The following is a 24322-nucleotide window of genomic DNA, read 5'->3' on the forward strand; positions in this document are numbered from 1 at the left end:
CAAGAAATAGTCAGGTTGATGCGCGGTCACGCCGAGCTGGTGTGTCAAGGCAGAGGCGCATCTGGCGTCTCGTCTGTTCAGACCGCTGTTCTAGTCTTCCGCACCGCAACGCGACTTGCATATCGTCCGCGCGCACCTACTTGCTGTATCCGACTGTGCTAACTTAAACCTATCTCTCCATATCACCCCCGTTCCCTCTCTCCTCTTCGCACCCTGGCTACTGGTGTTCGCACCTCACTAGCATCCTGGACTTTCGTGTGTACGATATTCGCGCATATATCGAGCTGTTTTGGGCTTGGGCGTCCGTTCCCACCGTCATCCCCCGTCGTCTCCTTGCTTGTTCATGTCAACCCTTTCCCGTAGCATTTCCTTTCGATCCCCATCTGTGCTATAGCTACAGTATTCAGACATGCATCGGAGGCATTTTCCTGGCATTGCCGGAGGAATATGGATCGCATATGACCAAGGCTGTATACGAAAGTTGTGACGCATGCATGCGGTTCGGTGCGTCCATCAAGGCGCGCCACCTACATACTAGTACAGTTACCTGCTTGTAACCGGGAGGATGCTTCCGCTTCATCATATCGTAAGCCAGCACACCGAAAGCGACAATGATGGCCCCAGACCCTAGCAGACTCCATGCTGTGACCGTGCCCGCCGCGCCTCCAAAAATGACATCGGACACGAACATCATGACGATGGTCAGGAGACTCCCTACGGACGTCACGATGGGGCCCCAGATGCCGAGGAGAATCTGAAAGATGCGAGGTTAATGAATGTGTGGGCCCCGTGGACGGGCACGAGAGCGTGCCGGAGTGGGAAAGAACTCACCATGAAACCGGCGTTGAACATGACCCCGCTGATGCAGATGCCGACGATGGAGAGGATCTGCGCAGGTGATGTGGGCAGCGCGAAGCGGGTGACGCCGAGAAGCTGTAGGATGGGAATGGGGATCCAGAGCACGAAGAAGGTGCATACCCCGATGGCGGAGGTGAGCATGTTCGGGTACAGCCCGAAGGGAAGGACTGTGCTGGGCGCAGGCTCAGCGGCTACGATGTCTTCCTCCATTTCATTCTCAGACGGGATGCGCGCGTATGCGCCGGCGGGAGGCTCGGTGTCGAGCAGCTCCTCGGGGTCTGACGGAAGCGCAGCGTATAGTTTGTAGAAGACTTGGTACACGCCGTACAGGACAGATGCGAGGAGGGACAACAGATCGCCTGCCAAGGGAGCGTGGTTGTTCGCTCCGGTATGGTGAACTGCTTCAGGTGCGTCTGCGCTACTGCTGCTGCCGCCGTAGACAACTACTGTGGCACCAAGGGTCGCAAGAATAACTGCGGCTAGACGGACAGGCTCCCATTTGAGCTTGAATACGCGGACCGAGAGAAGGTACGCGAAGAATGCGTTCGTGTTCCATAATGCGGTTATATCCGTCACCCTAAAGACGATGAGCAAGTGGCACAGACACCATAAGTCTCACGTACGGTGCTAATGACACAGCGATGAACCAGAGCAACCCGGGCAGAGTCGCACCGATGGTAAGGAGTGCGAGGAGCCAAGCGAGCCTTCTCCTCGGGAAGTGGGTAGTTCTGACACCCGGAGGCGACAAATGCTGTTGTAACGCGGTAATCAGTCGGACGCATAGCTCCCGAGGAGACTGTCGTGCTGCGGTGGCAAGGAACGCGAGATGCAGTGGAGCATGATCATGAACGAGGAGTGGAGTATATAGCTGCATAGTGAAAATATGCGTCAGAAATCCACGCACTGCTCGTCTACAGGAAGTGAATTGCGCACAAAATAAGGTATGGATGTCGGTACCCCAGGGTGGTTTGCAAGTACTACACCAGAATCAGCCCGATGCACGCGCCGCATAAGAAATGCCCTACTTACCTGCGTCAGCTGTGACTCTGCGACGAATCCAATGAGACTCAGGGCAAACAGACCCAAGGCAGCCTTGCCCCCGACATGGATCTTCAGTCCTTCCCGTCTAGCAGCCATCTATTATTCGTCCTTTTGCTGCGGTGCGGCGAGTCGTTGGGGGAAAGCTGGGATCGACGGGTAGTGTAGGCTCATAAATAGGCTCTGAGCGAGCAGTTCACGTAAGGTAGGGAGATAAGGAGTGTATCACGTCCTTCTGTTAGCGTGCGAGAACAGCGCCTTTGTGCAGGAAGCCTGGGCTGGCGGTTTGTGGTAAGGCTGCAGCGCAGTGCAGCCACTGCCAGTCCAGCAGCCGCCGTCCGAGAGGGTCGGGACTCGCCACGTGATTCCACCAGAGCCGCTTCCAGTTCGAAGCCGGCGCACCTGCATTGCTCGACAACTCACACATCGTTCGCTATGCTCCGCGCACTGCTGGCCTCAAGCAGACCGCTGCTGGCCCGCATGCGGGCGGTGACAGTACCACATGCACATCTCCACCCCGTGGCGCCTTCGACCATGCAAGCGACGCCGGCACTCGCGAGGGGGATGAAGGTCAGGTCGTCGGTGAAGAGGATGTGCGATGGGTGTGCGGTGGTCAGGAGGAAGGGCAGGATATACATCATCTGCTCAAAAAACCCGAGGCATAAACAGGTGCGTTGCTCAGGGTGCATTTTCGTCTGTGGTTTGCTCAGACGTCTCGTCGATCCAGCGACAAGGCTGATCGCAGCTTCAAGCCTGTTCCTTCGGATAAGACACGGTGGCTATCGTTCAGTCACGGTAGACGACGCGACAAAACGGGATTCCACATATGGTGGACGGGTACTAGCTAGCGGGCCCACATCTGGAATTCATACTTGACACCGCTTTCCTCCTGTATCCCCTCCGGCACCGCGAACCCCGCCCACTCCTGCAACTCTGCATGGCTTGTTCTTCTCCACGCAACATGCTCTCCCCCTTGGGGCTCTGCATCCAGAAAGTTAGGCATGTGCACGTCGCACTGTTCGAATGCTGGCTCGAGGATGCGCGTGAGGAGGACGCGATCCACATATGAGCCCGACGAAGGTGATAGTGAGAGTGTTTCCCGGTACAGCGAGGCCCCGCCAATAACGAACGCTCTGTGAATGGGTGGTTCTAGACGTTCGGAGTGAGAGAGTCGGTCCAGAGTCGAGTCTAATTGGAGTGTAAGAAAACTGGTGCGGCGGGGTAGTTGCATTCGCTGGCATCCTACCGCGACACGTTAATTCTGTGGCAGACATACAACAACCTGAGACCGACGTACAGCTCATACTGCCTGTTGCTACTGATAACGACGTTGAGACGCCTTGGTAGGGGTCTGAACTTCTTCGGGATGCTCTCCCATGTATTTCTCCCCATCAGTACCGCGTTGACGCTGCCCTCTGGCGCGTTCGAGGTGACGCGAGCAAAATACTGCATCTCCTTCGATAGTCGCCAGGGGAGGCGTCCGTTCTGGCCTATGCCATTGTTGAGAGTTGCGGCGACGACGACAGTCAGCCTGGTCATGGTGGATGGAGTAAAAGTGTAAATAGTGCTAACGTATACAGTGGTGCTAGCTATCGGGCTGTCGCATTAGGCAAGCAGGCTTCTCATCCACTCATGGTGCAGCCAGAGACTGATGTACAACGTTATGTAGGTGTTTCCCCACACAGGAGACCTCAGCAATCATTAATCAATGTCACTCTCTTGACACGACATCGAGGCCATCCACCATTCTCAATACAATTAGCCTCCTTTCGGGGGTTTCAACAACGCTACCTCCTGACGAACGATAGCGACCCAGTCGAAGCACACCCAACAGTTCTTCGCGCTGTGCGTCCTGCACTTGTACACGGTCGACCCTGGGTTCGCCGGGATGGCCCCTCGGTTATAGGCATGGCGGGACATGCGCTTCTGCAACACACACCACATGGTTAGTTCCCCGGTGTAGTGGAGCGAAGTTGTGGCACGTACATCCAAGTCGAAGTCCCTGTCGAGCAAGAGGTCATCGAGGATCTCATACAGATCAGAGGTGTGGTTGTTCTCCAGCCGATAGTCGCAGCCGCATCTGCCGCACTCTTCCTGGCCGTGCTCCTGGCAAAAGTTCCACGCGCGCACGACGATGTACCTCCAATTATTGGACATGGAGTGGCGTGGCCGATGTTGAGAACACGATTGTCCCGCTCTGTTGCGTATGTGTCGTCGTGCTTGAGCGAACTGTTGGCGGGTATCTCAGGGGCTCGTAAGCGAAGGATTGTCGAGCACGATGAAGGCGGTGGTGGCAGACAACGTTCGGGTGGGCTGAGCGTATGTCACAATAGGACATGAACAAAGGGGCCAACAGCGCCATTTAATTTATACCGAGTGGCACGCACCGTGACATTGCAGGCAGCCCGGCGGGAAGAAGCCTAGGCGTGAGAAATTACGCGATCGAGAGAACTCGCGGTGGCGCGCAAGGATTATCCTGCCTTGCGCTGAACTGAGAGGCGTACATCCACCAAGTCTTCCTTCGCACATACACCACATCGACTCCTCTGCGTCACAAATGGATCCATTTGAAGTCAGGCTGCAGTTCATATCACTACTAAAGAAGCTCAACGCGTCAGTACCCTTCGTACAAGTGCGACCCGCGGATCCTGAAAGGCTCATGGTTTAGTTCTCAGCAGTCCATCCAGAAGATAGTCGGCTACGCGCTCAAGTTCTACGCGAGCTGCGGTGAAGACTGTGGGACTGTATCGTGGAGGAATGCCAAAAGGTACGTCACCTAAACCTCGCTAACTCATGTATGTGGGCTCATGGGGAGCTAGGGCTCGATTAACAACCGCATCAACATTCTCTACCTGCTCGATTCATTATCTGAGGCATCACTACTCGCAAAGTCGCATCCCGGCTCTGTCAGCCACGACCCAAACCAACAACACGCGTCATACTACGTGGACTACGTCGCTCGAGACTTGGGTCAAATCGTGGAGTATGTCGTCCCAGAGGGCCGACAGGGTCTCCCGAATCTCATGAGCACGAAACAGGTATGTGTATGTCGTCTGCGCGGCTGCTGTTTGAACGGTGATCATCTGATTCGTCTGCCATCGCAGATTCTCGAGAATTGGCGGAGTAAGCGCGTGCTCGACCCGCAAAAAGTCGACGACGCTCTCGCCACACTCGATTCACGACGAGAAGCGCTAGAGCAAGATCAAGAACAGCAATCCACGGAACCCTCTAAGCCCACAACTGCCCTTCCCCGTCAGGAGATCTTCAAACGGATAGAAGAGGACCGCGAGCGGCACAAGCGCCTCCGGGAGCGTCGCTGGGTGCAGCCAGTCGCACACAATCCCCATACGCACCTCCCGCCGCAGCTCGCCTGCTTCCTACCGCTCACGGACGACGGTGATGGGGAGGGCGAGCTGACCCTGGATATCGAGTTCGAGAACGACTGGGAGGCGACCAGTGATTGGAACGAGGATGACGACGAGGCTGCGGTCGAAGAGAACCAGCTATGCTTCCCGAACGAGGATGGGGAGCCGATGGACCTGTCGTGATAGAGGTCAGTCGTGCGTCGTAACCGATCGCCAATGTAAAATATTTGTGTATTCTAGCTCCATTGCGGTTCTCGCTATACCGTGCTGGTTTGGGGGCCTCATGCCAGAGCGTTCACCAGGGTTTCGAGAACGAATATTGATTTTAATCATCACACTCACCATCACACGACCTACCTGCCTAGACTTACCTATAGGCCTGCTCCGCTCAGAAGACATGATATAATTGAACGGCCTCTTGACTTTCGCTGAACCCTCGACTTGGCATTGCACGGCGGGCTTAATGTTTTATGTCGACCCTCGCCGAGTAGATCGCACAAATAACGCAGTGCAGCAAGGCTGTATTGACATCTCGGGGTCTTCTCAGGAACGGCGGAATGGATGCCGTATTGACGAGAAGGTCGATGGTCTGGTATTGCTCTCACATTCGCCAATGCGGCAAGCAAAATATTCCACGGGAACGTCGAATACTCCGACCTTCGAACTCAAGTCTTCACGAAGAGCAGTGCGGCTGCTGTCAATACCAATCGCAGACGATCCTAGCAGCCCAATCTGGCACTGCTTATTATCGCTATTATCGCGGCGGCGTTTTACAGTCAACCCATCCTTTTTCAGCGACGGCGAGATTGATCTCGCGGGGGCGCCGGCCCTGCGAGGCTTCTAGTGCGAGGCCTCCCGATTACCTAGAGGTTGTGGCGCGCCGAACGTAGAGGCCTGCGTTTCACCCGAGTCAGGGCGGCCCTATTAGGGTGTCGAACGCGGTCACGGGACCGCGTTCCGTCCCACGCGCTGCTTGCACAACGGCTTCGCTCTGTGCACCGCGGACCCTGACGTTCCATTGAGATCGCTTCTGTCCGGTCGATGTACGATCGTCGGTACATGGATCTCCTCTGAGATCCAGTCGTGCGTTGGGGGTAAAAGTGGCTCGTTACCGACTCACTATTCCACACTCTAGCTTACCTCCACTGGCATGAGCAGTACCGAATTTGAACCCACGACTCTGTTGGAGTTTTCAGGTGAGCGACCAGAGGAGTACAGTGTATTGCACAGTGGTATGAGTACCCACCGCAATGGTAGGTATATGTCTACCATACAGTGGTTCTTGCCTCAGAATATTCTGGTGTAGTATGGGCACAGTGGAGTGCCCCTCATTGATCCTGCGGCCGACCAGTTTATTCTCTGTATGGAATATGCATGTCATATAATCTCAATTTTGATGAGGTGAGCCATCCCATTGACAACAAATTCTTGTGTACTCATTCAAGTAAAGAATGGCAACTTCCTGTATGGAGACCCACAGCTCCGTCTTCAAACTACACGACAACGGTGCAGACCGAAGCAAGTTCCCGCGGCAAGAGGATGCAGTTCTCACTACGCTGCTCGACAATACATCAACTTCGACTCCTATCAAGGCAGCCCTCCAGCTGCAGAGAATAATATTCAAGTCAGACCCAGGTGAGTGATTTGTTGACGCCGTGGAGTCACAAGGCAATTCCGCTAATGAAGCATATAGCCTCGACGGGCCAGTTTGCGATCTCTAATATGCCTGTTCTCGCCGAAGCCCACACCGCTACGCCGGACGAGCCAGTCATGCCGCAGGCTCAGGGGTCCATGCCCAGCCCGTTCATGTACTCCCCGACCTCCGGACGTCCTGTGGGCGTCGTCGAGTTGACTAAGGCTCACTCCGTGCGAGCGGTCCGGCGTGGCAAACGTACCACGTCGGTCGCCTGTCTCTTCTGCCGCAGACGCAAGATCGCATGCGGCGGTCCACCGGTTGACAATCCGGACAAAACCTGTATGTGAGTAGCCCGCTGTCTCTGACTCGGGGTCGGTGGCGAGCAGGCATCTGGGGACTGACCGTGATTTGTGGTTCACAGGCAGTGTAAACGGCGGAGGTTTACGTGCGAGTACCCGGAGGGTCGCAACGGCGCACGCGAGTACAAATTCAAGCAGACTCATTTCGCCGTCGATGCGGAATGAACCAAGGTCACAGTGTCCGTGCCGTCGTCGCCGTCGCGAAAGAAGAATAAATGTAGCATATATGTTGACCAGTTGACCAGTAGCCCAACAGTCGGAACCAAGTAGCCGTAGCCCCGTAGATCATCCTAGTGTCAATCCCCACTCTAAGCCGTGCACGGCACCACTTCGTTGCCTTGCCTGAGCCAGGAGCCTAAGACAAGTGAATGATCGATGAGCTACAGTGCGTGTCCTACCTTGTCATTCGACAGACCGTTCGTCCCGTGCTATCGGACGCGACGACACTCGTCTAGATCTAATTACCCGTGGAAAATTGCTTGCAATCCCAGCCATCCTGATGAGTGTTGTATGCGTTCTGGAGGCAGCATGCACCGCTTGGTCGTGGGCCAATGTGAGCGGCGTTCTTTGGTCGTTGTCTCTGGTAGAGTTCAACTGGTATGACAGGCCGCAGACGAATGGTTGCCTCCACAGAAACTGAGACGCGAATTCCGGTGTAGGAGAAGCATATTCGAGCAGTGCATGCAACACTTCATTGGGCTCCAATGAATGGCGGCCAGCTGCGCACGGGTATAAGCATTGAATTTTGAACCTTGACCGTGAATCGTCAGCGTACCTGCCGTCCTATATGACCACCTCTCACTTCATTCCCTGAAGATCACTGACGACAATAGACTGTGAGTCCGCTCGACCCCGTACTCTGACGCTGCATAGGTCGCTGTACGGAGTACATACGAGAACTTCTGACTTCGACCACTACAACGTCAGAGCGCACCGAACCATCCGAGCCGGGTCGGACGCAGCTTATGTAGTAGACGGGATCTGACGGCATCATCGACTCGGAGTCCAGACGTTTAGTTAATCCTACCTATTGTCGACACATGGTAACCTCGATTACCATGATCCGTTGAGGCGGCTCCTACAGGCAGTACCAGGCAGACTCGAGATGGCTGATCGATCGGCGCGTATGTGGTTACTACATGAAAGAGCGTGAGCAGGAAGACTACATCATTGATCGAGGATACATACCATCGATCCATCGCACGATGCACGAGTAAGTGCTTACCTATACTTGTCGTGAGTGGCCTCACTGCTTGGCGTCCTCGTGCAATGAACAAGAAATTGCGGTTACATTGACAGTCAGCATAACAACGTATGCAACACAGAGCAATATTTCAAAGCAAGTTCCGCACGACGGGATTCGTGAAACCCAAGAATACAACGTTGAGATTTGGTTCATTGCATCTTCGCATCACCTTACGCGCCCCACTTCTTCCACTCGCTGCCCTCGGGCGGCTTGACATCGACCTTGCCCTTCCCGACTTCGTCCCAGTTTGTGCTGAGCGTCGTGCCACCGCTCTCCTGGTAACTCTTGAGCATCGCGCGGCGCGTGTCCTCGTCCGCGTCTGCATAAAGTTTCTGGAAGAAGCCGTTGACAGCTGCGTCGCCGCCTGCATTCGGGTCATCGCTCGACGTGATCTCCTTGTCGGAGGAGAGGATCGTCTGCGTGATCGAGTCCCAGTTCTTCTTGGGGTTCTTGCGGGCAGCTTCGACGGGTGCGGTTGCGCTCGGAGTAAAGGTCGCTGGGGTCGCAGCGAGGGCTGCGGTGCATATCGATCATGAGCGAGACGGATCACGGTAAGAGAACACGGAGCAGCTCACGGTCTGGACTATCGCTGACCAAAGATCCCCAACGGCCAGGCACGACTTTGGCGAGACGGATCTCGACCTTGACCTTCCCAACGGTGTAGTCGCTCTTGTCGGCATCAATCTGGCCCTTGAGGGGCGCGAGATTGAGTTTCTTGTCACCGTGTTCGTAGGATAGCTGCGACGCCACACTTGGGTCAGCGGCCTCAACGCGGGGGGCATGCGTCAGGGGTGCGACGCGGACTCACCCTGCGGGACTCAAAGGTGACGGAGACCTGCTGGGGATCCGCGCCCTTGTCGAAGATGGAGATGGTGAGCCGTTCGTCGGTCTCGTAGAATTCGTGCCTTGGGCGTGCAGAGTGAGTGGCGTGGATCGTCGGGGTCTGCGCGAGCGGACTCCTCACCGGATCGACGCCATGGCGGGCTGCAACGCGTTCGGGCTATCGCACTGCTCGATGGTCGCTCGTTTGTGGGTGATTGTCTGGGAGGAGGGCAGAGGATGCGCGCGGTGTATTGTGGTTGTGAGCAAGTCCGACCTGCCCTTCCGGCGCAGGCAGGCGCGCAGGAATCTTCTGGAGAGGGCACGTGAGCAGGACGCGTCGCGGGCGCTGTGACGGGCTGCGTGACGGACGCGACACGGTGTGACGGGGATGTGTGCCTGCCCCGCATACGTCATCGATTCAATGGAGGCGACTGGGGCAACGCCAGACGCAGGCCATGCGATCCGTCCGACCAGCTGGCCCCCTCCAGCCACCGCACCTCACCTATTTCTACCCCGCACAGCCTGTGACCCTTTGACCACCTCGCACAGCCCGTGTCTCGCACGAACAACCATGTCTGACTCTGCCCAAGTCCCCAAAGCCGCTCTGTACTATTTCCCGACCTCTGTCTGGTGTGCTCCGCGTGAGTGGCTACGCGTCTCTTGTGTATCTGTCGCGCTGATAAGCGTCCGGCAGCATTGCTCGCCTTGTCAGTACTAATTTTACTCATCCTGGGACGTTTCTCACTGCTTAATCGTAGGGAAGAGAAGGGCTATGGTGCAGATGAACTCGACCTGAAGCTCGTTGATATCTGTGCGTTGTCTGTCCTTGCATCTTCACAGTGCTCATTCGCCTTGACCACAGCGAAGGGCGAGAACTATGCCCCGTCGTACTTGCGACTGAACCCGCAAGGTAAGCTCTTCACGTCTTGATCTCTCTTCGCTGAGTTATATCCGTTACAAGCTACGGTACCGACCCTGGTGGTCCCTCTGCACAAGACGCTCGCTCCGGACATGGAGAGCCGCTACAAAGCCATCCAAGACTCGAAGGTGAACCTTTAACCCCGCCGCGTCCGCACATCCCATGACCTTGCTTTCAGTCCATAGTCGAGTTTCTCGACAAGTCGCGCTCCACGCAGTCCCGCACACACACTACCTCTGACGCGCCCGCGCCTTCTCTCAGCCCCGCTACGATCGCCTTTTCCGCCGTCTCCACGAAGCTGATCGACCTCCTTCACACGCCCGCGGCCGACCCGAACGCGCTCAAGTACATGAACGCGCGTACGCCCGACGAGCTCCGCGATCTTGCCGCGTCCGAGCGCCCCAAATTCACCGCACGCCGCGCTGCACTCGCGCAGCTTCTCGCGGATAACGAGGCCGCGCGCATCCGCGTGTCCGAGAAGACCCGCGCGTTCTGGGAGGTCAAAAAGGTCGCAATGGAGAAGTTCCTCGACGTGTACGACGAGGCGGACACGCCCGCGGAGAAGCTCGACCAGAAGGCGCTCGAGCGCAGGGAGGCGTTCTTGAAGGACGCGGTCGACGCGTGGGCAAGCGTGCGCGACGTGCTCACGCAGCTCAACAGGGAGCTCATCGGCCCGTACGCACTAGGTGAGCGCTTCCTTCTTCCACCCACCTTGCGTGGAAATTGCCTGTAGGAAGCGCACACTCAATGACGTCTTCCCCCTTCCGCGTGACCCAACAGGCGACCAGCTCTCCCTCGCGGACCTGCACCTCGCCGCCTGGCTCGCACGGCTCGTCAGCCTCGCGGGCGGGACGCTCACGGACGACGGCGCGGTGGCGATTGGGAAGCTCGAGGTGCACGTCGGCGGGGCCGGCGGGGGGTTCGCGCTCGCGAAGGACTTCTCCGTCGCGGAGGCGCGGCGGCGCGCGGGCCTGCCCGTGTCGGACCCCGAGTCGCACGAACGCCAGAACAGGCTCGCGGCGTTTTGGGATGCGGTGCGCGAGAGGCCGAGCTTCAAGAAGGTGTATAAGGACGGGCTGCATTGACGCGTGCGTGGCATTGGGTGCCTGTGGGCGGTTGGTTTGCGTGGATGGGAAAAAGTGATGATACCTGATGGGATGTATGGAAAGAAATGGGGGGTGCAGCGGCGTGCAGAGGAATATACGGCTGTACACTATTGTATTCCCTATCTCCCTATTCAAACATTCGTGCTCGCGCGCATTCAAAGACTCGCGAGATACAAACTTGACGCCAGTGGCAGGGACACAGAATCGGGCAGCCAGCCTGCTGCTACGGGTGGTTCAAAATGCGCGGAGAAAGAATGAGTATTATTTATAGCACTGGGCATAAGTAGCTTCCAAGAACTCCGCAAGTGGAGGCAGTACATGCGAGGGATTTGTACTACTATGCCAACTGAACAGACGAATGCCGAAGGAGAGGCACAACGGGCCGAGGGTCGAGATGAGGAGGGCGCTCGAGGTGACACGGATTGACATCCTTGCACCCCTGCATCCTCGCTCGTACCGTCGCATGGAGTCCGTGAGTATAGAACCATCATCATCAAGCCGCTCTACTGTACTCATTTAAATATTTGTTGCGCGGCTTCACAGTATATTTCACAGTACAGAATGATCCCACGGCCGCGACGCGGGTCGAGATGTCGCCGGTGTCGGGGAAGGCATTCGCGCCCACTTGTGCTCGTCCCTATGTAGCACACAAGACCATTTCTTGAGGTTGAGGAAGTAGACGGACATCGGTATGGCTATTATATGCTCGAGACAGGCATTCAATTGTCATAGAACAGGTTTTCGGCGATACTGGATGCATCTAATTGTATCCGGACATTGCGCGTGTCAATAGGACAATCTTGTATGTGTCCACCGACGAAGACACTAAATATCGCAGCACTGTGCGCCATCGACAAGGCGAACTCACCATGCCCAGTATATACGCTGATCGTCCCGAGGACTGACACCCAGTACGGATGCCGCCGTAGAGGCGCGGATGTAGGTCGCGACCCTAGCGTACAGAGACGCAGTGGAGTTCTCCGCGACTGCGGTGAGGATTAGATGGACCATGTGAGTGAGCTGGTCATATGGTAACCTCTGTAGGTATCATGATCTCTCCTTCGGCTGGTACGATCCACGTACAGTAGCAGAGCGCGGTCGTCGCACTAGGTGCGTGTATCGGCGGGCCGCCATGAATCAGAATGCATAAGTAGTCGGGAGGAAGGAGCGTGCTTGATCGCTCGCAGCCTGTGTTGTGATACCGGTGGCACGGCTGGATTGGGTCAACGCTCGGGCAAGTTGGGATACCACGCTCGATCACCAACAGACTAAGGCGGGATCCATTCGGGCGCAGAAACGCATTGCGAGTTGGTTGCTCGCGACGTTGCTTCACTTGTACAGGTGCTGAAATCAATTGAAGGGGCGTTGGAGTCGTTTGAAGAGGAGGTTGCCTCATTCCGAGAATACCTTGCGTTACTTGTACAGCGGTCGTGATAGGACGACACGGGTGTCGTACGGTACATAGCCTGAGCGCGCTGCGTATACAAAATTGCACGCAGCGCCCAGGCGTCGTTTGCGAAACATTGATCACCGCTTAACATCGCTCAGCGTCATGATCACTGAAGACCGCTGAAACATCTCGCACTGTCCGGTGAGTGAGTGAAAGCACTGCGCGCTTTAAGTTCGCAATCCAAAGTCTCGCGAGAAACAAGCTGGGCAGGATCACTAACACAGCCAACCTGCTGTTGACGGTTCATCATGAGGACTGCGAGACTCCCTATGCACATATACACTGAACCGTACATGCAATGCAGAGGATCCGAAACTCACCGATCCGTTCCGCAAGAGTGGTATTTCCGTCTGCGCACTCGCACGTACCGCAAAAATAGCTCGCAGGTGTGCAACAGGTGTGTAAGGCGTTGGTAATGCATAGTGGTCCGAGGCCGAGCAGCGCGAAGCAGATTATCCCGGCCGTGCGAGAAGGAAGACAAAGCGAGGTGGATGGCTTGGCTGGGCCGAAGGTCCGGAGGACCGTGGAGTGTGTACAACTACCAGTGCTTCGAGCTCCAGGAGAAGTTGACGAACGACTGCGCGTACTGGGTGTTCAGACCTGGTAACACAGCTTGATAGGATGCGCCTACTGCCAAGAGCTATCATACTGCAGTACATCGTGGACCGCGGACCACACATGTTTTGTGTATGCGACAATGAGATTGACAGACCGCAGGGAGATGCACCGCCAGGCGCAGATGGAGTTGTCCAAGTACCGGGGCGGTTAACATTGACCGAGAGCTAGGAAATGCATGCGTACTTACCTGCAGCGGTGTGCGCACTGCAGTGATGCTGCGCGGATCAATGCGATGCGACGATTGAGTACTCAACTATTGCACAGTACACTCCAAGTGAGCACACATCCTCGAAGATGGTCACGCTGGGAGAGACGAGTAGAGATAGCGACCACGGGGCTGTCGAATCTGACAGCCTCACAAGGATGGAGGTCGTTGCGAGGTTCCTGACATGATGGGCGATGAACTGGGCAGGGCGGCGGGCTGACACTGATATAGCGTCCGCACGACACGGAGTGCATCGGTGCTGGCCATAGGCAGGACGCTGTTTTTTTAGCGGCTGAAGAGGGGTTTTTGTCGAATATCGAGGGCACGGATTCGCAGAGGGCGTCGTTGGTGAAGGGCGGAGGATTGGCGGGAGAAGGGATTTGCCCTGCGGTGGCTGCGGCGACACATAAGGAAGGCGCGCCGCCCAGCCATCGGCTCGCCGCGCAGACTCAGACGGGTGAACGGCGCCGCACAGCGACTTTGACAGCGCTCCTGCCAACTCTGCCTGCTACTTGCTCTCTACCTACTCTCGCCTGCTCGCCCGACTGCCCCCCTCTCCAGCGTGTGCACGACTGCAACGCTCGGGCTCACCGGGGCGTCCGTGCCAGGCTAATACCCCTTCGGCTTCGCCCACCACCCATTTGACGACATCATCCACCCCCGCACCACGCTCCTTCTCTGTGCTGGCCATGTCCTTCCCCTTCAATCCTCTCGGCGGCTCCTCCACACGCCCCCGCATCCAGCTCTCCCACATCCCCCCACCCCGCCGCCCCCAGACGAGTATGACGAGAACGTCTCCGACGACTGCGACGCAGATGCTCGCTCGTCCCTCTCCGGCTCCCACCTCCATCCAAACCATCTCTCCGCCCGCAGCCCTTACCCTTCCTCTGCCCCGCCCTCTCCGGACCTTAGCGCACAGTCCGCCCACCGCCCGTCCAGCCGCCCGCTGCTCTACTCAGAAAGCGGTAGCTACGGCGGCGGTTACACTCACTCGCCGTACTCCACAGCGTCGAACACGCCTCTCCCCTCACGCACGCCCTCCCCCGTGCCACTGTACTTCTCCGGCGCGTCGTCCTACAGCTCCGAGAGCGATAGCGAGCTCGACGACGGGCCGTACCACCGCAGCGCGACCAGCAGCAGCTCGCGTCAACCCAACTGGCGAGAAGAGCAGAGACGATGGTGGATCATGGGTGCAGTACGGAGGCGTCGTCGGCGAGAGCGAATTGGATGGTGGAGGACAATGAAGCGAGGCTTCCGGCTGCTCATTCGACATCCGTTCTTTCCCAAAACGCCCGTTACCATTGTACGTCTGTTGCCCTGCACCCTCGCCACTGCAACGTGCCCACTGACCGACCTCGTGCACAGCTGCTCACCCTCGTTCTGCTCACCATCTTCGGCGTCTCCCTCACGTTCCTCATCATCTACATCCTCAACCCTGACAAGGAGCCTCTCCCTTGGCGCGGCTACTGCACCGTCCCGCAGTTTTCGACCCGCCCACCGTCGCTCTCACTTCCGACGACCGCGCAGTTCCCGGACCCGCTCCCGGACAACTTTACGCCCGCAACGTTTCCCCCGTCTAATCTCGATGACCTCTCGCCCGCAGGTGTTTTCGTGGGCGTGTTTCGATGGACAACGCGGTGGAGCGGAGAATGCTCATTCGGTCTTCATGGGCAGAACACCAGCGCAGCCGGGATGGCGCAGGAGAGGGAGACGGCGGTGTCGGGACATCGAGGACGGTCGTGCGTTTCGTCTTGGGTGAGCCTCGCAACGAGTGGAAGCGGCGGATACGGCTAGAGATGGACAGTGCGTGCCCTTTCATCTGACCTGCTCGCATGTGCTGACTCTATGCGTGCAGTGTACAACGACATGGTTATCCTGCCGATCCCGGAGAACATGAACAACGGTAAGACCTACGCGTACTTCCACTGGGCCGCGCGCAACGCATGGGTGCCTCCGCTGTACTACGACAACTTCGCGCACGTCCGGAGGGCCTCTCGTACGCGAACACGACCGCGTGGTTCTCGTCCATCCCCGCGAACCACGACCCGCTCGCGGCGAGGCAGGACCACGCGAGTGGGAACCCGATGAAGTGGGTCCGCCCGGACTACGTGGTCAAGACAGACGACGACTCGTTCGTGATGCTTGCGGAGCTCGAGGCGAGGCTGAGGGTAGAGCTGCATCGGGATCCGCGGGAGGTGAGGCTACAGAACGGTGTGGTTGCGAACGACTCGTTCGCGTTTGAGAACGGCTCTTCGTCCTCCTTTCCTCCCGCTGCCGGGTCCTCCGGCTCAGATTCAGAACCCAGAACCCCAGGCACCTCCGCGTCGAAAGCCATGAACGTACTCGTTACGCCCACCTCGACCCATCAACCATCCTCGTCGCCGCCTCCCTCGTCCTCGCCATTGCCCTCGTCACCTGTGCTCGCTTCCGCGGACCCACTCATCTTCTGGGGCTACCTCGTGAAGAACCGGTTCATGGCGGGCGAGCTGTACGCGCTCTCATGGGCGCTCGTCGATTGGGTCGCGAGCGATGCGCAGGTTGCGGAGTTGCGCAAGGGCGCGGAGGATAAGCAGACGAGCAAGTGGATGCGCTTGCACCCCCGCGCGGACGAGGTCCGGTGGGTGAGCGAGCGCTGCTGGATATACGACCACCCGAGGGCAGGCACGGTGTAAGTCTCGCTTCCTTCACTTCGTACGCGCGCGGAGGGCTGATTCTCGACGCGACAGGTACTCGCACGGCTTCCTGTTCCCCTCGGAGATGACGCGTGTGCAGGCGGAAGTGATGAAGGACATCGCGCGCGCGGTGCCCGAGGAGGTCGCCGCGCAGAAGGCGGGCTCGATGCCGTCGCCGTTCGGCCCGAACGCGCCCGTGCCGCAGACGTGGGCGCGCTCGACGGTGTCCAAGTTCGGCCAGCGGTACAGCCCGCCGCTGCCGTACCTCAGCCAGCAGACGAGCATCGAGGCGCTCGTTGAAGGGAGCGAGATGTCGCGGTTGATCGAATGTGCGTTCCGCGTTCCGTTTCGTGTGCTAGTCGATGGCTCATTCTGTCGCGCAGCGAGCGACGTGAACCCGTGGTCGGTCTGGCTGCGGCGCGAGGGCCGGAACACGCGGTATAATCACCAGCGCGTCGGGGGCACCGTCGTCGTGCATTTCATTAAGAAGAACATGTGGTTCCTCGAGACCGCCGCGGCGTTCCTCCTCGGCGACGAGGTCACCGACGCGGAGCACGGGTACCGGTGGCACGACGGGCACTACGTCGGCCCCGCCGGTGAGCGCGTGCAGGGCGAGCGCGTGCAGGGCCAGGGCTCCGCATCACTGACGGAGCAGCACCCGATTCAGACGGCGAACGTCCGGAAGCTGCATCGGAGACGATAGCCTTGGTGGTTGCGCTTCGACTGGCTGTCTTTTACTGGGTTTCTGCTGTCGTGCTGCCCTCTTTGGCTCGGCGACGGCACTGGCGTGCACTGTATGTAGTACACCGTTGCGATGTGTACGTACGTATGCATGCGCTCCCTCCGGGCGGACCTTCCTACGCTGCTGCCGAATATTGCTCATCCCCCGCCTTGCATCTTCGCCCATGGATTCTCGCAGTGAATCTGAATAACTAACTATAAAGCCGCAGTGTACCTTAGAAAGATACCTTCATTGACTGTTCATAACACAACACGCTATTCTTCTTGCTTTGCCTAACTGCTCACGTATATTTCGCGGTCTCCATGGACGGTTTCGGCTCGCTCGGGATGGGCGGGCGCAGGAAGAAATATAATAAACATAGTTTGCTCTCAGACTGGATCCGGAGCCTTGAACAATAAGCTACAGCGAGGCCTAGATATGGTCATAATGTACATCAGATAATTGCGTGAGGGCGGTATCCATCTAGCAGCATCGCGGCACTGGTCGTCTCATCCGGCTCCTTGAGCGCAACTGTAGACTTGAGTCGTCCGGTTACAGCTCTGCGAATCGTCTTCTCCCACCGCTGGAACCACTCGCCCTCTCTCAAGCCAACCGTCCTCGCAGTGCCCCTCCCGATGTAGACCACGCGCGAGTCGCTGGCGGAAGCGGTCCCAGGAAACGGCGGCGGAGGGTCCGCAGACGGATCGACGAGCTGCCACGACTTCAGTGCGTACGCGCCCCCGCAGACTTCCCAGCGCCCGCCGCCTCTGCGGCCGAACCGCTGGTAGAGCCAGATGAAGGGGTAGATGAGGAGCAGGATGAGGATCAGCTTGACCCATTTGTTGGAGAGCGTGCGGGAGATGGTGTTGTCGGGCCGGACACAGATCTTGGAGCTGGAGGACTTAAACTCGACGGTGAGGCGGCCGGTGTAGTAGGTGGACTTGATGGCTGCTTCGATGGCGAGCTGGAGGTTGACGAGATGCCAGCCGTAGACGACCTGCGGGGGGACCGGACTGTGAGAGACGTGATGAGCGCGTGTTGGACGAAGCCTTACCTTCTCATAAGTGAACTCCTTGAGCAGCTTGTCACTGGCACAGTACTCGTCCGCCCATTGCCTCAAAGTCTGCGACGATTTCAGGACCCTCGTGTGCTGCACCTCTGCACCCGCGTGCCCCAGCCCGCCTTCGCACTCGAGCGACGCCCACGGAGGCAAACCTCTATCTCGCCGTTCTTGCCGCCTAGCCTTCCCCATCTTGACATCCTTCCTAGAGGCGTGTCTGCGCTTCCGGTGCTGGACTATGCCTTCGAGGTCGCCCGCCTCGACGAACTCACCCGTATCCACCTCGCGGTGCATCTTGCCCCTGTAGGCGGGCTCTTCGTCTGGCACACTCCAGTGCACGGGCCCCAAGGCTATGTGCTGCCCGATGTCAATAGGGAAGTCGAAGTCTATGCAGAACGGATGAGCGTGATGAGCACCAGGCTTCAGCTAGGGTACGCACCATTATCTTCTCTGTGTAGTGCTCGTGATGAGTGCGGTACTGCCCGTCTTGGTCCTTCCGTGAAACCATGCGTGTCCGCGACTCGGTATGCACCCCGCGTAGGTGGACATAGAACGTCGGCGGTGTCTCCGCATGCGACAGTAAGAACCTATACAGCGCCTCGCCTGCGCGACCGGTCAGATCCTCACAGCCATATGCGCTGTAGCAGTTGTAGGCTCACCGTCCTCGTTGAGGTGCCGATCATGAGAGACGATACTGTCCCCAGACACGAAGAACTCGGCTTGGTACGGCGTGAAGGGCGGCGGCTCCTCGCCGCCCTGGGGCACGTAGACCTCCGAGTCTGCAAGATTGCCATTGAAGTAGCTGTAGGGACTCTGTAGTGCCGAGCTCGGTCCAGCTCCCGCCGCGATGCTCTCCTGAAAGCTCGGTGGCGGTGCCTCCTCCGGTAGCACATGAGACGACGACCCTATGAGCGGCTCGGTGGCTGGGTCCGTCTTCTTGTCGTCATCGTTGTGGAGAATCATGAGGGTATGTGGGGAGGATCAGGTCGTGGGGGTTGTGCACCAGGGGAGCGGTTTGCGACAGGGACGATCGCTGCGGTGGGCGGTCATTTTGGCTGCGGTTAAGTCTGACCGGAACAGCCTCGGCGCAGCGGATCCTTGGATCCCAACTATCCAATTTACGCACCTCGCGGGCTGCGCAGACCTCGGTTCACGTTCGTACGGCGGAAGGACGACCTGCAGAACAAACGACATATAAAGGCTAAGCATTCCAGCAAAGCTTTAGATACGCTACAATGCGGAGGGTCCGTTCTGAAAAGCTAATGGCTACGAGTCTGTCTAGGAAGTACTGGTTCTGTCCGTGAATCGTCAACCTATCGTATCTGTGCGTAGTGGTACTAAAAATTCAACACCGTGCGCGAAACGCACGCTACTGCACGCGCACGGTGCGGCCAATTCAAAATGACAGACGAGAAGAACAAGCAAGTCCGCAAAGGAAGTCCCTAGCTATGCAATGTGTATGTTTTCAGCTCAATCTCGGAGCGTTGTTTCTCGCGAGAGGTCCGCGCCGTCAGGATTCCGCACCTACAGCATCGCGTTAGCCAGGTATCGTAGGGAGAAAATCGACAAACTCACCTCAAGAGCAGGCTTCGAAGCCCCCGGGTTCTCGAACGGACCCTCCTCCGCCATAGAATAAACAGACGACGTCCCTGATTCCCTCATACCAGCTGCAGGCTGCGCTGCCTCCTCACTCGCACTCCGATTCGCATCCACCAACCTCTTCGGATTCCGTGGTGGAGGAGCCAACAAATCGCCCGACGAGCTAGCGTTCACCATGGTGGCAGGCGTCGCTTGCCCGCTCTCGCTCGCCACGCGGTCACGGTTGTACCCCAACAGAAGGTCATGGCTGCTGGCACTGCCTTGCGCACGATGTCCGAACCCAGAGCTGCTGTCGCTGCGCGAGCTGGAGCTGTGTCCGTGACCCGGGTGCCCAACGGTGTACGCGCCCGGCGGCGGGCTATTTGTGGGGGCGGGCGCGTACCCGTCTCGCCGCGGGAAGCCCAGGGTCGCTGGGGGCGGCGGGTGGATCGTGCCGTACGCTGCGTAGGGGTCGAAGTCGACTGCACGCGTCTCTACAGGCTCAGGGCCCGCGGCTGGGTCGTCCATGTAGCCTGAAGGAGGACGTCCTGTTGCGAGGGGCAGGGACGTAGTCGTGTCGGCGAACGGATTTGAGGCGGAGGTGTGTCGTGAAGTGCGCTGCGACATGTTCGGCGCGGCCCCTTCCATGTCGCCATCGAGCGGACGGCGGTTGAGGCCGGCTGCTGCGAGGGTCGAGGCGACTGTAGTGTCGTGCTCCAGTCTGCGAGTGCGGCGGCGTCGACGAATGAAAAAGAATAGGAAGAGTAAGATCGAGGCAGCGGCCAAACCAACAATCAGGAAGACGCCAGCAACAGCACCCTTGTTGTTGAAGAACCTGGTGGGAACTTGTTAGCTGCCCCTTTACAAGCCGCAAGAAACGGCTTACTGCGAGCTGCCCTGACTGCTGTCGCCCTGAGTGAGCGGAGTGGGATTGCGACAACTACTGTCACAACGCTCGGACCATTGCTACCACTGATCATTGAGGTCTCGGTAACGAATGGCGGAGCAGTCGTGACTGTCTTTCCAACACTGTTGGTCGTGGTCACATATATGGTTGACCCGGCCGTGGAACTGCCAGGAACAGTGGAGATGAGCCTTTATAATATCCAAATACGAAACCATACGCACGTCGCAGTAAACGTCGGACTGCTCGAACTGCTAGAACGCCCGCTCTGGGAAGACGTGCTGGTACTGTAGACCGTCTCCGTTGCCGACCCAACCGAAGTGCTGATCGCACTTGCAGATGAGGAAGAAGAGGGAGGCGTCGAGGACGGAGTAGTCGAAGGGGAGGTCGTCGTGTCCTGACTGGAGGAAGAAGAGGACTGAGCGGACGAGGAGGTCGTCGTTGTGTGACCCGGTCACTGCTCGAAGTGCTGCTCGACTGGTCGTCGTTGACGTAGAGCTGCTAGACTCTTGACTGGTTGACGAGCTGGTGGACGTAGACTGCGAGGTGGAAGATGACGACTGTGTGACCGCCGAGGACGCCGCACTCGTCGACGCCCGAGTAGCCCTATGTACAAATTACGCGTGAGCTTCATGGAAAGTCAAACAGGGTGGAACTGACGCTGAAGCGACAGAGGACATGCAGAGGAGGACCCGGAGGAGGATTCCGAGGCGGTGGCGGCGCTGCGGACAGACGAACACCACCATCACTGCGACTGCGGCAGGACAGGCATGATAAACGAACACTTACGAGGTAGAAGCAGCTGAGCTCATCGACGAGTCGCTGGTGGACCTCCTAGAGATGGACGTCGAAGATGCGGCAGCAGTGGACGCCTGCGTGGAGGCAGCCTGCGAGGACTGCGCTGCAGAGGACGTGGGAGCGCTGGCCGACGACCCAGCAGAGGACATAGAACGGGCGGAAGAGCTGACAATGGCAGTCGTTGAATCCGTGGGAGTACGAGAGACCGTTGATGTGGGTGATAGCGTGTCCGAGTTCGTAACGGAAGCCGAAGAGGCGGAAATCGACGACGCGGTCGGGGACTGAGAGGTCGCTGAAGCAGTATCAGTGCCTGAGGCTGATGAACCTAGGCAAAATGAAAGAATAGAATTCAGTATGCCGGTCTGCAATGTGGGCCACTAAACGGAAAATGGCTAGGTTGTGCGCATGTGCGGGCCGTGCCACTGTCAAGAGCCCCTGGGGCCTGACGAGAGGAAGAGGTCAGAAGGACGCGACACCTGCACGCAGGATGACTACAACTCACGATGGCGTTCGTCCAGGGCCAGGAGGTCAAGGCAGGACCAGAGAAACCGAGACGACACGAGGCAAGGTGCAGCGACGGCCAGGGGGAGCCGGCGATGAAATCATGCAGTGGGGACGGGTCGCTCACCTGGGCTGGAGGGACTAACACTGGATGTCTGTCTTCTGTCGTGAATGAGGACATGAGCCATGGCCTAGAGAGGCGACATGGAGGAGAAGGAAGAGCAGGACATGGGGAAATAATAACGGGCGCGATATGGAGCACGGCGTGTTCTGCCCAGGTTATCGACCCTCCGCAGACTCTTCCTCGCGCGCTACCATGCCGGCGCCACACCTTCTTGCGCAGCGCCACTCCCGGCCCGCGACGCGCTCTTACCGACTCAACGCCAACATCCCGCCTGCTCACTGCCGTCTCGCCATGTACATACTTGCGGTCTGCTTTTGGTTGCAGCGGGCTACGGACTCAATTTTACACCCGTGCAATGCTCCTCGGGTGCAGACAGCAGATAATCGATGCTTCTGTCCATTTGTGGCAGTCACGGTGCCTCAGCCGCAACTTTAATGCCGACAGCGTGCTGGCAACTGACGCGACGCCCTTGCTTCACTTCGTAACTTATCGTAAGCAGCCTGTTTGTTCCGCTATCGTAACATGGCCCATGCCTTGCTGCAAATGACTCGGGAGTGCATGGGAACCTGCCATACGCGATGGCGGAGGTCTCCTGCCCAATATTGTTGTTGTTATTCGCCATGACATAGACATGACGGACGACCGAGCGAAAGCCGTGCTCGCTAAGCCTCCAGAGCGCGCAGACAACCGACGTACACAGAACTTAGCGCGTGCACGTACCTGTGACGTTAGCGCTCCATCGGACTGAATGGCGCGAAGCGAACAACAGGTTATCCAGTAGTGTCCATGGCTAAGCTCATACAAGTAGTGAGATACATCCGAGGATTAGGAAGAAATAATCATAGACGAAGGAATGAATCCGTATACCGAACGGGTAGTCTAGCATGCAGATGAGGAAGATGGTGCGGCGTCGTTGTCGATTGTGGCGAGAGCGAAGCGTGAGATGTTGAACGAGATACTATGCTGATGGAGACGTCAGCAACTCGTGCATTATGACAGTGTGTACACCCACTGACAAATACGTAGTCCAGATGCTCAACAAGCCAGAAGTCGTGATGTCGGTGGGCGGTATAGGTCAGCAACACCTGCTGGTGATCCCAGGAAGTTTAAGCTTGACGGTGCTCTTCCTCCTGGCGTGGCTGAGGCTGCCGAAGCTCAGTCGCCCGAGCTGTTTACCCTCCGCAATGCGCGGTCACCGTAACTGACACCCTCCCAGCCTTGTCCGGGTCGAGCTGGCCTGATTCTATGGCGAGCAATATTGACGAGCGCAGAGCAGAAACGGCGCCTCGACATTATCTCCTGACAGCGAAGACGCCTCGAGGAAATGCACGTCTGGTACTCCGGGTCAGCTAAGGCATCACGGCAAGGCGAAGCGCACACACTGTTCTCAGCCGCCCACCGGCTCGCCTCTGCCCATTCTACTTCGCGTCCTCTTCCCTATCCGATTTGTTGCCTACGAGGACGGTGACGAGGTGTGGGCTCGCAAGTGCACGCGCATCCGCAAGCCACCTCGAGAGATTCTGGAACGACGCGCGGCTGTTCATCGCGCTCAGCAACGGTCGTGTGCGCACCTCTCTCAGCGACAACGCACCTGGTAATGTCATACACAAGTATGGCACCCGCCGCCCCTCGATAATAGCTTCGCGTGACAGATCTACGTCAAGAGAAGATCCTCAGAGCTCAGCTAGGCGTCACGCGAGTCGTGTTGCAAGCCTGACCTAAACCTCTCCTGCCCCGCCGTGTCCCACAACTGGTCACAAGGTCAAACGAAGATCCATAGAGATGTCGTGGATGGTGCACTCGTACCTGCAACTTGATGCGCTTCTCGCCTAGCCGGATCGTCCGGCTGGAGAACTCGACGCCGATGGTATGTTGCGAATGGTCCTTGACTGCGAACGGTTACGGTTGAGGTCAGTATCTACACACCGGTCCAACGCAGCACGTACATGTGTTGTGCACGAATTGGTGCAAGAGACACGACTTTCCCGTGGCAGCTTCGCCTTCGCCGAGCAACGTCAAATTCAGCACAGATGCCGCGCTCCGTCTGAGGCACCGACATACCGATAATGATGTACTTCATGAGAAAGTCTAAGGCCAAATTCCCTTCAGCAAACGCTCGAGCGACACAGCAATATGCTGACCATAAGTTTCCATAAGCTCTGTGGCATCTCCATCGTAATCGTCGAGTGCCATCGCAGGGATGTGGTATCACAGCAGAGGTGGAGAGAGGACGAGTGCGGTGAGATGGTCCGGACGACTTGTGGCTCGAGTCGGTTGGGCGCTTATGCCGGTCGCGAAACACGTGCCGGACGCGTCGAGTGCGCACCACTTTCAGAGTTCAC

At 57.8% G+C, this 24322-nt stretch overlaps 13 protein-coding genes across 13 annotated transcripts; 5 read left to right on the plus strand and 8 right to left on the minus strand.

Annotated features, from left to right (window-relative positions):
* Positions 1–341: 341 nt before the first annotated feature.
* On the minus strand, positions 342–1995 carry B0H18DRAFT_1086714 (uncharacterized protein; the record flags this gene model as incomplete). Its single annotated transcript, XM_048032082.1, has 5 exons — positions 342–383; positions 548–754; positions 832–1435; positions 1482–1726; positions 1888–1995. 5 exons carry the CDS (start codon positions 1993–1995, stop codon positions 342–344), a joined length of 1206 nt encoding a protein of 401 aa, XP_047889317.1.
* A 348-nt stretch (positions 1996–2343) lies between these two features.
* Positions 2344–2571, plus strand: B0H18DRAFT_821259 (ribosomal protein L36-domain-containing protein; the record flags this gene model as incomplete). Its single annotated transcript, XM_048039303.1, has 1 exon — positions 2344–2571. A coding segment is annotated over one exon (228 nt), but the record flags the coding sequence as incomplete, so codon positions are not given.
* On the minus strand, positions 2543–3438 carry B0H18DRAFT_1029087 (dihydrofolate reductase; the record flags this gene model as incomplete). The annotated part of the gene is made up of 2 exons (XM_048029949.1): positions 2543–3104; positions 3194–3438. 2 exons carry the CDS (start codon positions 3433–3435, stop codon positions 2741–2743), a joined length of 606 nt encoding a protein of 201 aa, XP_047889319.1. The 3' UTR covers positions 2543–2740.
* Positions 3439–3654: 216 nt separating this feature from the next.
* B0H18DRAFT_957637 (uncharacterized protein) lies at positions 3655–4053 on the minus strand (the record flags this gene model as incomplete). Its single annotated transcript, XM_048042592.1, has 2 exons — positions 3655–3822; positions 3883–4053. The coding sequence occupies 2 exons, from the start codon at positions 4051–4053 to the stop codon at positions 3655–3657; spliced, it is 339 nt and encodes a 112-aa protein (XP_047889320.1).
* A 323-nt stretch (positions 4054–4376) lies between these two features.
* Positions 4377–5624, plus strand: B0H18DRAFT_1029090 (CTD kinase subunit gamma CTK3-domain-containing protein). Its single transcript, XM_048029950.1, has 5 exons — positions 4377–4509; positions 4565–4606; positions 4630–4663; positions 4716–4934; positions 5001–5624. Exons 1-5 carry the CDS (start codon positions 4454–4456, stop codon positions 5442–5444), a joined length of 795 nt encoding a protein of 264 aa, XP_047889321.1. The 5' UTR covers positions 4377–4453; the 3' UTR covers positions 5445–5624.
* Positions 5625–6712: 1088 nt separating this feature from the next.
* Positions 6713–7421, plus strand: B0H18DRAFT_957639 (uncharacterized protein; the record flags this gene model as incomplete). Its single annotated transcript, XM_048042593.1, has 3 exons — positions 6713–6896; positions 6955–7240; positions 7319–7421. The coding sequence occupies 3 exons, from the start codon at positions 6713–6715 to the stop codon at positions 7419–7421; spliced, it is 573 nt and encodes a 190-aa protein (XP_047889322.1).
* A 1105-nt stretch (positions 7422–8526) lies between these two features.
* Positions 8527–9658, minus strand: B0H18DRAFT_1029098 (SGS-domain-containing protein). The gene is made up of 4 exons (XM_048029951.1): positions 9467–9658; positions 9311–9407; positions 9078–9240; positions 8527–9016 (listed from the first exon to the last, which is right to left on the minus strand). The coding sequence occupies exons 1-4, from the start codon at positions 9478–9480 to the stop codon at positions 8673–8675; spliced, it is 618 nt and encodes a 205-aa protein (XP_047889323.1). The 5' UTR covers positions 9481–9658; the 3' UTR covers positions 8527–8672.
* A 175-nt stretch (positions 9659–9833) lies between these two features.
* On the plus strand, positions 9834–11531 carry B0H18DRAFT_1029102 (uncharacterized protein). Its single transcript, XM_048029952.1, has 6 exons — positions 9834–9954; positions 10083–10135; positions 10187–10234; positions 10286–10371; positions 10422–10929; positions 11024–11531. Exons 1-6 carry the CDS (start codon positions 9896–9898, stop codon positions 11326–11328), a joined length of 1059 nt encoding a protein of 352 aa, XP_047889324.1. The 5' UTR covers positions 9834–9895; the 3' UTR covers positions 11329–11531.
* Positions 11532–14081: 2550 nt separating this feature from the next.
* B0H18DRAFT_1029114 (uncharacterized protein) lies at positions 14082–17394 on the plus strand. Its single transcript, XM_048029953.1, has 8 exons — positions 14082–14402; positions 14438–14925; positions 14988–15239; positions 15266–15425; positions 15478–15602; positions 15686–16290; positions 16349–16623; positions 16678–17394. The coding sequence occupies exons 1-8, from the start codon at positions 14312–14314 to the stop codon at positions 16995–16997; spliced, it is 2316 nt and encodes a 771-aa protein (XP_047889325.1). The 5' UTR covers positions 14082–14311; the 3' UTR covers positions 16998–17394.
* Positions 17395–19108, minus strand: B0H18DRAFT_1029115 (uncharacterized protein). Its single transcript, XM_048029954.1, has 4 exons — positions 18735–19108; positions 18515–18678; positions 18070–18462; positions 17395–18012 (listed from the first exon to the last, which is right to left on the minus strand). The coding sequence occupies exons 1-4, from the start codon at positions 19036–19038 to the stop codon at positions 17470–17472; spliced, it is 1404 nt and encodes a 467-aa protein (XP_047889326.1). The 5' UTR covers positions 19039–19108; the 3' UTR covers positions 17395–17469.
* A 333-nt stretch (positions 19109–19441) lies between these two features.
* Positions 19442–20553, minus strand: B0H18DRAFT_654651 (uncharacterized protein). Its single transcript, XM_048038974.1, has 3 exons — positions 20540–20553; positions 19651–20488; positions 19442–19599 (listed from the first exon to the last, which is right to left on the minus strand). Exons 2-3 carry the CDS (start codon positions 20299–20301, stop codon positions 19546–19548), a joined length of 705 nt encoding a protein of 234 aa, XP_047889327.1. The 5' UTR covers positions 20302–20488; positions 20540–20553; the 3' UTR covers positions 19442–19545.
* On the minus strand, positions 20554–22185 carry B0H18DRAFT_654667 (uncharacterized protein). Its single transcript, XM_048038975.1, has 4 exons — positions 21984–22185; positions 21347–21680; positions 20782–21163; positions 20554–20724 (listed from the first exon to the last, which is right to left on the minus strand). Exons 1-3 carry the CDS (start codon positions 22042–22044, stop codon positions 20812–20814), a joined length of 747 nt encoding a protein of 248 aa, XP_047889328.1. The 5' UTR covers positions 22045–22185; the 3' UTR covers positions 20554–20724; positions 20782–20811.
* Positions 22186–22688: 503 nt separating this feature from the next.
* Positions 22689–24248, minus strand: B0H18DRAFT_1029127 (ras-domain-containing protein). The gene is made up of 12 exons (XM_048029955.1): positions 24122–24248; positions 24042–24068; positions 23927–23980; positions 23787–23869; positions 23699–23730; positions 23572–23634; positions 23438–23516; positions 23363–23417; positions 23244–23312; positions 23189–23223; positions 22997–23148; positions 22689–22938 (listed from the first exon to the last, which is right to left on the minus strand). Exons 1-11 carry the CDS (start codon positions 24171–24173, stop codon positions 23056–23058), a joined length of 642 nt encoding a protein of 213 aa, XP_047889329.1. The 5' UTR covers positions 24174–24248; the 3' UTR covers positions 22689–22938; positions 22997–23055.
* Between the last annotated feature and the right edge of the window lie 74 nt (positions 24249–24322).

The sequence above is a fragment of the Fomitopsis serialis genome (assembly GCF_022376445.1).
Source record: "Fomitopsis serialis strain Sig1Antser10 chromosome Unknown B0H18scaffold_81, whole genome shotgun sequence".
NCBI classification, from domain to species: Eukaryota; Fungi; Basidiomycota; class Agaricomycetes; order Polyporales; family Fomitopsidaceae; genus Fomitopsis; species Fomitopsis serialis.